The 12,359-nt window shown below is 30.6% G+C and overlaps 1 protein-coding gene across 3 annotated transcripts in view; it reads right to left on the bottom strand.

Annotated features, from left to right (window-relative positions):
• Positions 1–8,803: 8,803 nt before the first annotated feature.
• LOC106682368 (palmitoyltransferase ZDHHC3) overlaps positions 8,804–12,359 on the bottom strand; it is a 23,075-nt gene continuing 19,519 nt past the window's right edge. For 2 of the 3 annotated variants that reach the window (XM_014423173.3, XM_014423172.3), the window contains exons 8-9: positions 10,670–10,782; positions 8,804–9,573 (exon numbers count right to left, since the gene is read on the bottom strand). In XM_014423173.3, the coding sequence (XP_014278659.1) occupies positions 8,871–9,573; positions 10,670–10,782 (816 nt within the window). In that variant the 3' untranslated portion in view covers positions 8,804–8,870. The remainder of the gene's footprint in view (positions 9,574–10,669; positions 10,783–12,359) is intronic. The other variant, XM_014423174.3, reaches the window with a different exon arrangement.

The following is a 12,359-nucleotide window of genomic DNA, read 5'->3' as shown; positions in this document are numbered from 1 at the left end:
TTATCATTACAGTATTTGACTTGATTTTATCATTACAGTATTTGACTTGATTTTATCATTACAGTATTTGACTTGATTTTATCATTACAGTATTTATATTTAGCCTCACTTCTCTGATCATCTCATTTCAGAAAAAAAATATTTCTCTAAAACTTTAGATAGCTGTGCAGTTTTTTTAAGTTAACAGAAAGATAAATTGAATGAGTAAATAAACTGAACGGCCATTCTACAATCCAATATTGTAATATGTCTGGTATGAATTCGTCTTTAAATCTGATTTGTTTTAAGAATCTTTAAAAAATATTACCTAGACTCCTTGTAGCCAGATGCTCCCATTTGAGAAATATTGCCTGACAACTTGTTTTCAAACTTCAAACCCAGAAAACCAAAGAACAAGCTCTCCAGCTTCAGGCTTATTGCTCTCTTACGCTGTCTTGGGAAGCTTATGGAAAGAGTAGTAAATAAGAGACTAGTCTTGTTCCTGGAAAATAACAAATTAATATCTCCTGCGTAGGCAGGATTTAAAAATATAGACAAGAAAGGATAGACATGGAAAAAGCCTGTGACTGAGTTTAGAGAGACGTTTTAGTCCTCAAACTGGCTAACATGGGAATAAAAGGTAAAGCATTTACCTAGATTCGCAATTTCCTGAAGATGCAAATGGACAGATTACACTCTATAGGGATTGAGAGCAGAATCAAACAAATTAAATACCCAGGTAAGAGTTCTGCCTCCAACTTTATTCCTCATATTCATCAACGATGTTCTGATTGATCTTAGGAATACGTCAATCATAGCCGCTAAATATCGGCTGCAAGTAGTACTGGGTGCCGAACTATTATAGACCAAAAATAGTGACAGAAGATAATTACCGGGAAAACTTAATACACCATCTTCAGCCTACAAAACAATACCCTTGAAACAATAAATCTAAAGCTATAAGCAAGGTTGGTAACAAAGGATGACTCGCCCATTAATCTTCAAATCAACTTGAACCTTAGATTGACATGGAAAGGCCATATAAATAATTGTGTCACGAATTCACACAAAAAGAACAAAACTTATGAGTATGTTATGTAGCAGATCATAAAATTTTAAAATCTCTTTAATTTTTTTAATTAAAATATCTTTATAATTATAAAAAAAATTTAATAATTAAAATCTTGATTTAAAATACAGGATATGTCAGGCCAACGCTGGAGTAAGGAATAACGAGCTGTGGAGTTGCAGCTAACTCCGATTTCCAAAAAGCCTCTGTTATCCAAAATCCCTATTAAGGATAATCACCGGAGGTCTAAAATCTACTTCAATAAATAAAATGGAGTCTATTACGGGTCTTCAAAGACTAGAGGATAGAAGAGATATACAAATGCTTAATTTAAACACAAAGGCTAAATGCATTCCCAATCACTCACGAAAGGATCGCGTTGGACAAAGGATAGGGAATTGCGTATAAAAACGAAGCTTTGCTCAATAAAAGCAGAACTACAGTTAGAAGAAATTCAGTCTGAAATAAGAAGATAGTAGACGACTCTTCACCATAGTGATGTCCCTGTTGTGACCAAAATCAACCCGAAATCGGAGCTCGAGCATTCAAATTCATTTATTACACATACCCAAGAAATTTGTGGACCAGAATCTTTACGGATGGTTCAGCCAAAAACGCTACTGGGGGTAGAGGTGGAGGTGTCCATATAGATTTTCCAAACGGCCATACATTACAGAAAGCGACTGTCACAAGGTTCAACTCAAGAAACTATAGAGCCGATCATGAATCATTACTGGTGGCAATCAAAATTCTAATTGACCGTAAGAGGCCTCGGAAATTAAAAATTGTATTTTTAACAGCCACAGCTTCGGTTCTTATGAGCCTAAGATCTAAGTGGAAAACAGGGCTGACGTTGCTTGCCACTGAATTGGAACGTCTCACCTATTTCTACGAACAAGTTGAGCTACAATGGACCCCTGGGCACTGTGGATAACTGGGAATGAACTGGCTGATAAACTTGCGAAGGTGCAAGTTAACCCAAATCAACAGCACACCTCGACTGGATGAAGCTAAAACCATTAATTAAAGCAACGGTTCAGTAGAGGTGGAATAATCAAAATCCAGACTTTAAACGCAGACATCCATACTACTCACTTTCAAGGAGGGAACATGTTCTGATTTTCCGGCTTAAAACTGGACATTAGCGGCTCAAATTTCACCTCTGCAAAAAAATTAAAATTGGTCCTCCTCTGTGTAAATGTGGAAGAACCGAGCTGACCTCTGAAAACATTCTCCAAACATGCGTACTCGTGGAGGAACAACGGAGGTATAAATAGCCAAAACCGACTGACTTAGTGACCAAGCTGTTTGGCGATCTGGTGGATCTCAAGAGTATCACTGTCCTTTCCGACTTGGTCATTTGAATGGGAAGAACGAAGAAGAAGAAAAAGAAAATGGATGATATAACGATTAGTAGTATTAAATAAACTTTAAGGAATGATTTTTTTTTTCTTGTGGTAGTGTTTTAATTAGGTATTTATAAGAATGCTATTAATCAATAGTTAAAGTAAATATATTATTACTGTACGATATATCTACTACATATATATGAGTTTATAATTTGAATTCTAATTAGTATTTGAGTATTGTTTAATAGTAAAAACATAATCACTAATAAGTATAATGAACGTTCTAACTGAATTTAGTCAGAAATTAAAGTACTAGCGATGTTAGTCCAATGTGTGGACAGGATATTGGACAGTTTACCCGCCATCGATAACCGATATTGGGCAATGTAGTGGCTAAACACCCAAGCAGGTATTGGAACCACAATTATAGATCTGACTCGACTCATTAAGGACGGTGATTATGTCTGTACTCACGAATAATTCAGGTAATATAGTATTTAATCCAATCATCAATTAACATAAATTCAATTATTTTATTGTTTAGAATTATTGAGTAATTTAGTAGATAGTCTTCTGCATAAATATAATCAGAAGTAATGGTGAATTAGACTTCCGTTGTCATATAATTTTGTTAAGTAAAAAATTATAACATTATAACGCTCCACTAAATCTTCGAATTCCTCTCGTATTCAATCCTTACAATCCAAAATCCTTCTTAAAATCCTCAATGCTCCTTACTTTGTCACAAATAAAATCATACATAAAGATCTTAATGTTCCCTATGTAACCGATCTAACCCGAACCAGATATTACTCCTTCCATTATAACTCTCTAACCACTCAAACCCCCTAGTTTCTAATCTTGCATCCTCTTCCATTCCTGACAATCCTCCGGGGCGCCTGAAAAGAAGATGGCCACGAGACAAGCTAATGTAAAATGTCATTAGAGTGCTACCAATAGGTAGTTTTTCTACACGCCTGTAACACACCAATTTAACTTAGATCAAATTTACTAAATATATTATAATGTACAGTTGTAAATAGCAATAAATAAATATTAAAAAAAAAACATTATAACGTTAACTTTGTAGGGCCCAATTCCACTTCTTCAGGAAAAAATATTTCTGCAATTATATAAATCATACACAAAAATAAGTTAAAATTTTGTAATTAAAATTAAGATGTATTGAAATACTAATTAGTAATAGAACTATTTAATCAGATAAATGTAGTATATTTATCCTACATTCATATTTTTACTTTAACTATTGCTGAATACAATTTTTATAGATACTTAATTAAAACACTACAAGAAAAACTTATTCCTTAAATTTTGTACACACGCCCTCTACTCGTCATTATATCCATTTTAATTTTATTTAGATATTTTTTGTAATTTTATTTGCTTCAAATTGGGCTTTAATAGAACTTTAGGTTCAATATATTTAGAGATACAGAATTTAAACAAAACGATTTTTTTTTTCAAATAACAGGGAACATTTTGTCGAGTTATAAAAGGAACCATAAATGATAGAAAATGATTTAAAGTGCATTTAATGAGTTTCAAGTTGAATTCTAATATAACTCTTTACATTCAATATTTGTCGATATACTATTTCTTAACATCAATATTTATCCCAAAAAGAAGTAACTTTTTATCAATTTATTTTGGAAATTATCACGTAAACTACCAGTCTCAGGAAGGTAATCGTTATGAACTACTTTATAGTGGATTTAACGATCTTCATTTTAATCCCTTATAGACATCTATGTGTCAATTAATTCCGGAGATATAGTACTTTTCTTAAGATATGACAGATTTTCAATGTATGCTGATCGTGTGAAAAGATTAATACATATCATGGGAAAAGTTATTGATATACTCATACATATATTGGTACTGGTATGGAGACATATATAATTATATATTTTAAAAGAATAACTGTTTTTATTCATAACAAGACTTTTTTACGAAAACTTCTGGTCCCTTTTTTCCACTTTACTTTTGGCTGCATTAATACCGACAATATGCCAAAATTTACCCAATTTTATTCATAAAATTTTACTATTATTTATATAAATGTTACTCCTAAAACTTTCGACTAATTGGCTTTTAAATCTAAAAATATTCAGCGGCTACTTTGAAAAATTAAGCATATCAGGCCTTAGGAGCAATCCTTCATAGCGGGACCCACCCCACTAAGACCCCAAGAGAGCGTATAAACCCTATATCACTTCTGAAATAATTGCTTAAAACAGGAAGACGAGACTTTAAGATAATTTAATCGAGCACTATTTAAAAAGCGCCTGAAATTGAATAACGGCGTGGATTAAAGTTCTTTTTTTCGTCGTTCTTACCAAACATTTTTATGTTAGAATTCTTTGTCAGAAATTATGTAATAATTATGTTTAGATTGTCTTGAACTTTTACCTGACTATTTAAAGAAAAATGAGGATATTAGTATAGTCCCATATCGTATCCTAAATTAAAAAAAAAAAAGTTGTAATATACGAGATACGTTGAAAGTTTGTCATATCTTGAGGAAAATTCGATATCTCCGCAACTATTTTACGTAAAGATGTCTGTTAGGGCTCAATTTCAAACTTGTTAAATTTACAGTAAAATATTTCATGGGTCATTCATTATCTCTTCAATGTGCGATTTGTGTTTGTCTTTGCTATTAATACATGGATATAAAAAAAAGTCTTTGTTTAGAGGGAAGACAGTACTACAAACTCACTCATTTGGAATAGTTGTTTTATTGCAGTAACAGGTAATAAAAAATTCTCAAAGTTTGATTTCCTCAAAACGATGGAGTGTCTCAGGATTAACTTTTACATATTTGAATGTTCCTACCAATGACATGAAAAGAGAGACAGAAAAAATTAGGGCGGAATTTCTGACAAGAATAATCAGTAATACTACGTACTTTAAGAAAAATTAATTTATCTTCACCGTTTACATTTTACATCATTATATATGCCTGTCGCATATTTTCAATATCACAACCCTGAAACGATTGAAAAAAAATTAGTTCGGTGCAAAACACTGAGTAATTCTCAATGAATCCGTCTGTGACCTCCTAGGTTTTGCTAGCTCATTTGTTTTCACCTAGTTAGCAACTAATTATTGAAATTCGTGAGCGTCTCCATCTGTTTCCTCAGAACTCTGGTCGACTTCGTCTAACCTTGGGAAGTGAGTTAAAACCTAATTATACAATTAACATATGCGTCATTACGAGTTATAATCTTTATTTCAAAGCTAGAACTCATTGATCCATGACACTGCACATTGTTTCTTATGTAAAGTCAAACTGACGCTCATATGTAGGTATGTTGTTTCTCAATTGTTCCATATAGTGGAAGGCAATAAAATATATATAAAATTCTTATTATGAAAAACACACTTACTCAATTTGATTTCGAGTTGCATTATTTTCAGCTTTCTTAAAGTGCAAATGTTTTCGTAGCTTAGAACATTTCAGAAAATAATTTCATTCTCATTCTTCATGATAATATTTTAGGTAACTTCAAATAGTAAACACTAAATTATTGTAAATAGTTAACATAGTTAACGCTATGTATAATAATTAAGTTGTATTTTGTAAATAGTGTTAACGCACTATTAGTATTTAATTAAATTACATTATTTTTATTTGTATTATTTTAGCTACAATATTTGTTTATTTGTAAAGAAACATATGTATTTTATATTTGTATTGTAATAATTAAGTAAGATAAACAATTTCTAAGGGTTAAACAGTTACCTTACTGTTCTAGTTATGAAGTCAGTTGGCTTTTTAAAAAGTTATAACTTTTTATCATACAGTTCGGAGATTTTGGAGATATTAAGAATGTTAGTACATTAAGAACATATTGTGTACGAGGAGAAGATGGTTGGGGGTGTTGTCAAAATGAAACACGAATAAGTTGATGTAACTTATTTAATTGTGCCAACGTTTCGTCTAGAGTTTCTAGCCTTCATCAGGGCTAAGAACAGAACAAGATAACAACCAATAAGTATAAAAAATAAAAAGAAGAAAGAAAATATAAACAGAATGACATAAAGTGAATAATTTTACAGAATGGAATTAATAAAACGAAGTGATGAGAGAAGTGGAAAATAAAATGTATACATAGGTAAATAAACAAGTAGGTAAAATAACATAATTAAGGAAATAAAATAAAAATGAAGTTATATAATGCAAAGAAATATGAATATATTAGTTATTAATAATTTAAAAATTGAAATATGGAAAGACAAATAAAGTTTAGAGAAAGAAAATATATGTAACCATAATAATTGATAAAGAGGCAAAATATAAGTAAAGTTTAACAAAAGAACTGAATAGAAGAAAAACAAAAATTATTTTAAAAACAAAAATAATAATATATGGTGAACATAACTAATAACGTGGGTAAGGAAAATGAGAAAAGAAGAGCTGGTAAAATAAAGATAGGGGGGAGGGAATAGAATTAAACGAACCTGTTGCTTGAAAAGCAAACGCCAAGTGGTATTCTGCGCCGATTCGGAGTTTTCCTGTTATTATTGTTATCAGCATATCCTTTTTTTTTTCAATTGCGAAAGTACCTTCCCCCAAAATATTTCTGGTCCTGTCTATTTGAAAGAGATGGAAATTCCATTTGGAATTTTTAGTACCAGAAATAATCTCTGATCTTTGCCTATTCTTATTGCGTCGCTGGAAAATGAAACATATTTTGTTCATAAATTAATTTAAATATTTAAGTTTTATTTAAAAAAGTAACTCTGACTAATTTCATTTCAGGCTGCTAACTTTCAACCACCACTAACAGAAACTGTCAAAAGAAAAAAAATTAGTGCACAAAAGCAACCGACCACAGTTGCAGAAAAACTAGCCAACACACCAATCGACAGTTGGGAAGCATTTGAACTATCAGTTGGAGGAGATCTCCGAGATATGGAGAAAAAGCAACAAATAATCGCTCAAAAATTTATTTATTGTAATATTTTTGGAGAAAATGGGACGTCTTAACGAAGGAAGTTTAATGACACCCTTCGACTCTTTATTATCAAATGCCCAAACGTGACTTTCAGAACTCCGAATCACAAATTTTACAATCTCTCAAACCACATCACATCAGTTTCAGATGCATGAATTGACAAAATAGCTTTCACTTAAAGAAATGAAAGAATTCGTAATATTCACATATAATTATTGATTTAATATATCATACTAATAATGTACAAATAATCAATAAAATTACGTTTTTTATTAAAATGTCTGATTTTTATGGCACTTTCTCTAATTTAAATGTAAAAAAGCAATAAAAAAGTAAATAAAAAAAAAAATGCAATAGATAGAGAATTCCTCATTGTACTAAAATGTTTAGTTATATGAATTATATAAGAATGCAAACGATGGAATAAAATTATAAAACTAAGGTTTTGATAAAGCAAACCGCGCATTTCACAATAGATTTTTTTTTTTCGATGGAGGGACTAGAAGAAATGTATGTTAGAAACATAGTTCATTTATAATAAAAAATATCTCATTATATGCACAATATTGGAAATTGCTAATTGTAGTAATAATTTTAATTTTATTATACGAATTATAAAACAGGGGCAAACACTGCAATAAAATTATTACCATAAAATATACTTTTGATAAAACGTAATGTGCATTTTACGGAAGGATTTTTTTCGATGGAGACTAGAAGAAGTGTATCATAGAAAAATAGAAGAATTTGATTTAACATTTCTCCGATAATGATCTATTTAGCTGCAATCTATAATATCAGCATTTTTTATATTTTCATTGGTTGTTATCTGGTTCTTTGTTCTTAGCCCTGATAAAGGCTAGAAAATCTGGCCGAAACGTTGGCACTATTAAATAAGTTTTTACAACTTATTGGTGTTATTTTCTGACCGCACCCCCAACCATTTTCTCTTCATAAATTTTATAAGGTATTTGAAAAATCTTTTCGTTTGATAAATTAAATATCAAAATAAAAATATTAAAATAATATAAAACGTATCTCATTTAACCGTTAATATGGTAACTTTTACACTAATAACATGTCTTTCAAATCAAATCATAAAATAATGTTTAATTTTAGAGGAAAAGCATAATTATTATTATTGCCATACATTTTTTTCCTCCATAAGATTTTCCTTTGCAATCAACAACAGCATTATCAGATGGAGCTCTGAAAAAAGAATGAATAATTTTTTCGTGTTTTTAATTCAGGAAGAATGCCCGAAATAGGTGAAAAAATCCGAGAAAATTTTCATACGCTGAAGACCGCAGGTTTCAAATCTATAATTTTGTTAAGATTATAATTCTAATGAAACAATTAAGCGGATTTGAGCTGCGAAAAAAAAAAAAATTTCTAAATTAAATTGGTACTATCATGACAAGATTTATTCAATCAGCAGTTAGTTTAATAGACTGTGCAACATGAATCGTTGTTTTTAATATGCATTATTTATCAAACACTATCAGCAAAGTAATCATTTAAATTGTTTCTACAACTAATTGTTTTCACTCTATCTACATTTTCACCTTTTTTAGCAAATGGCTCACTATGTGACTCAGTGTCGACATCTGCTTTCAATAATAATCGCCATTTACTGCTCATGATACCAAATACACATTGCATCATTTGTCTTGTCTTTGATAATTGTCTATTAAAAATGTCTTGCTCTCGCGTTAAGCTTCTCAGCCAGAATTGTCTGAAGTTTCTTCTGTCCTTCACCAGAGACTCATTCAATATACAAACACCTCTCCCTGAAAGGCTTTTTTCAGAGTTTAATTTCTCAGCTCTTTGTTCAAGTTGTAGGCGAAGGTTTGAATTGCTGGAAACTCCACTATTCTCTCGTTTGTCACAGGTCCTCAGTGCTTTGATAAAAACCAACTTCCTGTAGCTAAAATACACGCTTCCAGATTGTTTCGAGTATTTGACTTGAATTGGTTTTTCATTTGAACTACCAATGTAGTTGGCCAATCTCCATTTCTCCCATATCTCGGTTACAAAACGTTCTATTCTACCTTCATCAGAGGGAAAGTGCCAATAGTTCAGTGCTTTCCATATTGTCCCAAATGCCCTATACATAGTCATTCCGATGATATGATTAGATATCCGGAATCCGGACCAGGGTAAAGTCCTAAATGATAAACCTGTAGCTAGGTGCCTGTAAAAAAATAAATTAACTGAAGATTGTTTGGTTTAGTAAATTTTTTTTTTAATATAAAAAATATATATACACTATTACACTTAGTAGATTACTTCATGAATGAATTGATTAATAATGAATATTACTTTTTGTTTGCTGTTCCTACTTTAGGTAATGACAATAGAATGTATTTAAATGATCATTACTTAGGTCACTAAACTTCTTTTCTTTTATTTTTTTAATAATTTAAGTCATGTATAGTTTGAAGAATTGTATTTAAACTACAAAACCTAGAGATAGAGTCGAAAGATTCTGTTAGTCGCCATCTACATGGGGAAGGTAAAAAAGATCTTTTTTATTTGTTTTTATTTTTTAAACTTTTCACTTGTAACCTTATGATCAGTGCTATCGCCAAAACGAGGTTTAGAAAAATAACTTTCTAATGACTACTCTATTTTTGAAACTTGATCAAATGCACTTAAATAATGCTTACTTCCTCAAAGTAAGACCTTACACTTATAATGCACTATTATAGAGGCTATGGATATAGTAAAACCTCATTATTAAGACTGTGTGATAAACATTTATCAAACTGAATTCTATATAATGAAAGAAATCTTAAACTTAATAAATATCTTATTATGTAATTGAAAAAAAATAATATTAAAAATAAAGTACAGTATTAACAAAAAAGATATATATAATTGATGACCTGAGTAAGGTTTAGATATGATTATCAAGCCGAGTTCCTAACAGAAAATGGAATTTAAGTAGTTTGAGTGGTCAGGTCAGTTTCCATCTTGGAATGCTGTGCTGTTAATTTTAATTTAGCGTATACTTCGGAATTCTCAATAGAACTTTGTTGCAGTGAAGTTAACCTATTACGTTGGATTATTTAATTTTCATCAATCATTATAGATGTTATTTCGTTTTTTATATTTTTAACTTATACTTAAGTATATTAAAGCTACCAATGAGTAATAATCCGTAGAGATAACAGTTCTTTCTTACATATATACTTACAATGAATGTCCTGAAACATGATAGACTCGAAATGACTAAAAACGGTTTATTACGCTTCTTATACTTTATTTTCATTTAACTAATCGCTTACCTGTAAATGAGCACCAGACGTTTTTTGTGTGAAGTAGTCTCCCTGAAGAACTCAATTTCTGTAGGCTGTCGTACATCTTGTATAGTATGTAACAAAAGGTTTCTCTTTTCATTCTAAAGTATGCAAAATGCTAAGTTACATTATAATGAAGGTCATTAAATAAATAGTGAAACTTTCCATACCTAACTCTTTGGTACTAAATATTATTTACCCATTGATGATTCTTTGTGTTACCAGCTTAAATGAATCCAACAATAAAATTATTAATTTCACATACAATTTGAACATTTAAAAATATAAATAAAATCTCTAAGTGTAAGTCCTTGATTTGTTGAAATCGACATACGGATCTTTTGCACTATCTGAACAAAAATACCTTACTAGAGAGGATGGTCGGGGGATGCATTTGTATGCAGTTTCAGCCAACATTCCCCGCTTGACTCCCAGATGAAGACCTGAAACTCAGGTTGAAACGTCGGCATAAATAAATATTTTTTTATTAATTTATGTTTTTCTTTGCTGACCACACCCCCGACCATCCACTCTAGTCAGTAATCTACACCTCATTAAAAATACTTTACAGTGCTATGATCGATAAAATATGAAATTATATACATTCTTGGCTATATTTTGAGGAAACTTGGCTCAGTATTAAAACAGTATCACGAACACAGCAAAGAAAAGTTAGCAATATTAAAAGTAAGAGAACTAAACATTGATTGATGTGCTTACTGTTCGATTGAAGTGAATAATAAAAGATTAGCGTCAATCCTAAAAAATATATTTAAATGATGGTTTGGTGAGAATTGTTAACAATCTAGAGTTAACTCTAGATTTAAAAAATGATAGGGTGCTAGAGAGCTGTTAGAGAATCTAGGTAGAAATTTGAAAAGTATTTAGAATACCTTTTAGTCGAGGCGACACCATCAGGAAAATATAAAATTCTTAAGGGAGAAGAAAATAGCTCCAAGAAAAGAAATGCAAGCAGGTTCGTAACATAGAAAAACATATCGTTAGCTCATAATAAATAGTTTAATTTCTATTTGAGTTCTTTTTACTGCACCCGAGGCATCTTTCATTTATATTTTACATAAAAAATAAATTTGGTATAATCGTCTCAAAAACGTAAGAAGTGTTAGAAACATTCGGACACCACTACGAAAATATATCTCAGAAGAACTACTATCAACTACTACTAATAACGGAAATAAATGTGACACTTAATGAGGATATATAATAGATAAAAAAGAATGTGAAAAGGAACATCTGCCAGACCAGGTAAGATTTTTCTTGGGTTAGTAAAACTAAACATCCTATAGATAGGTCTAAATAGGATAGATACTCAAGTCTAAACGTTTGATTAGCGACTATGAAAGTGTAGTCTATTCTAAATAAAACAGCCGTTTGTGTCAATCTGAAACAGCTGATTGGATCAATAATCAACACATTTCAATTAGTTTATAAAAGAAAATGTTTCCTTTTTAAAACAATCTTGATCCTTTTTCTCTCAACTTTATTCTTTTTTAACATCCGACGTTTCGACCTCTCAGGTCATTCTCAAGGATTCCTTATTCTGTCTTCATTCCTTTTTTTTTCTTTAAAATTCATTAATGCCGGCTAATTGCCTTTGTCCCAATAATTTCTTCTATTAAATTATTTCCTAAATTTAAAACTTTTATTTACCACTTTT

The sequence above is a fragment of the Halyomorpha halys genome, unplaced genomic scaffold, assembly GCF_000696795.3.
Source record: "Halyomorpha halys isolate HHAL.00 unplaced genomic scaffold, Hhal_1.1 Scaffold409.1, whole genome shotgun sequence".
Classification (NCBI taxonomy): domain Eukaryota; kingdom Metazoa; phylum Arthropoda; class Insecta; order Hemiptera; family Pentatomidae; genus Halyomorpha; species Halyomorpha halys.
The sequence above is the reverse complement of the archived record's forward strand: the minus strand, read 5'-3'. Positions and strand labels throughout refer to the sequence as shown.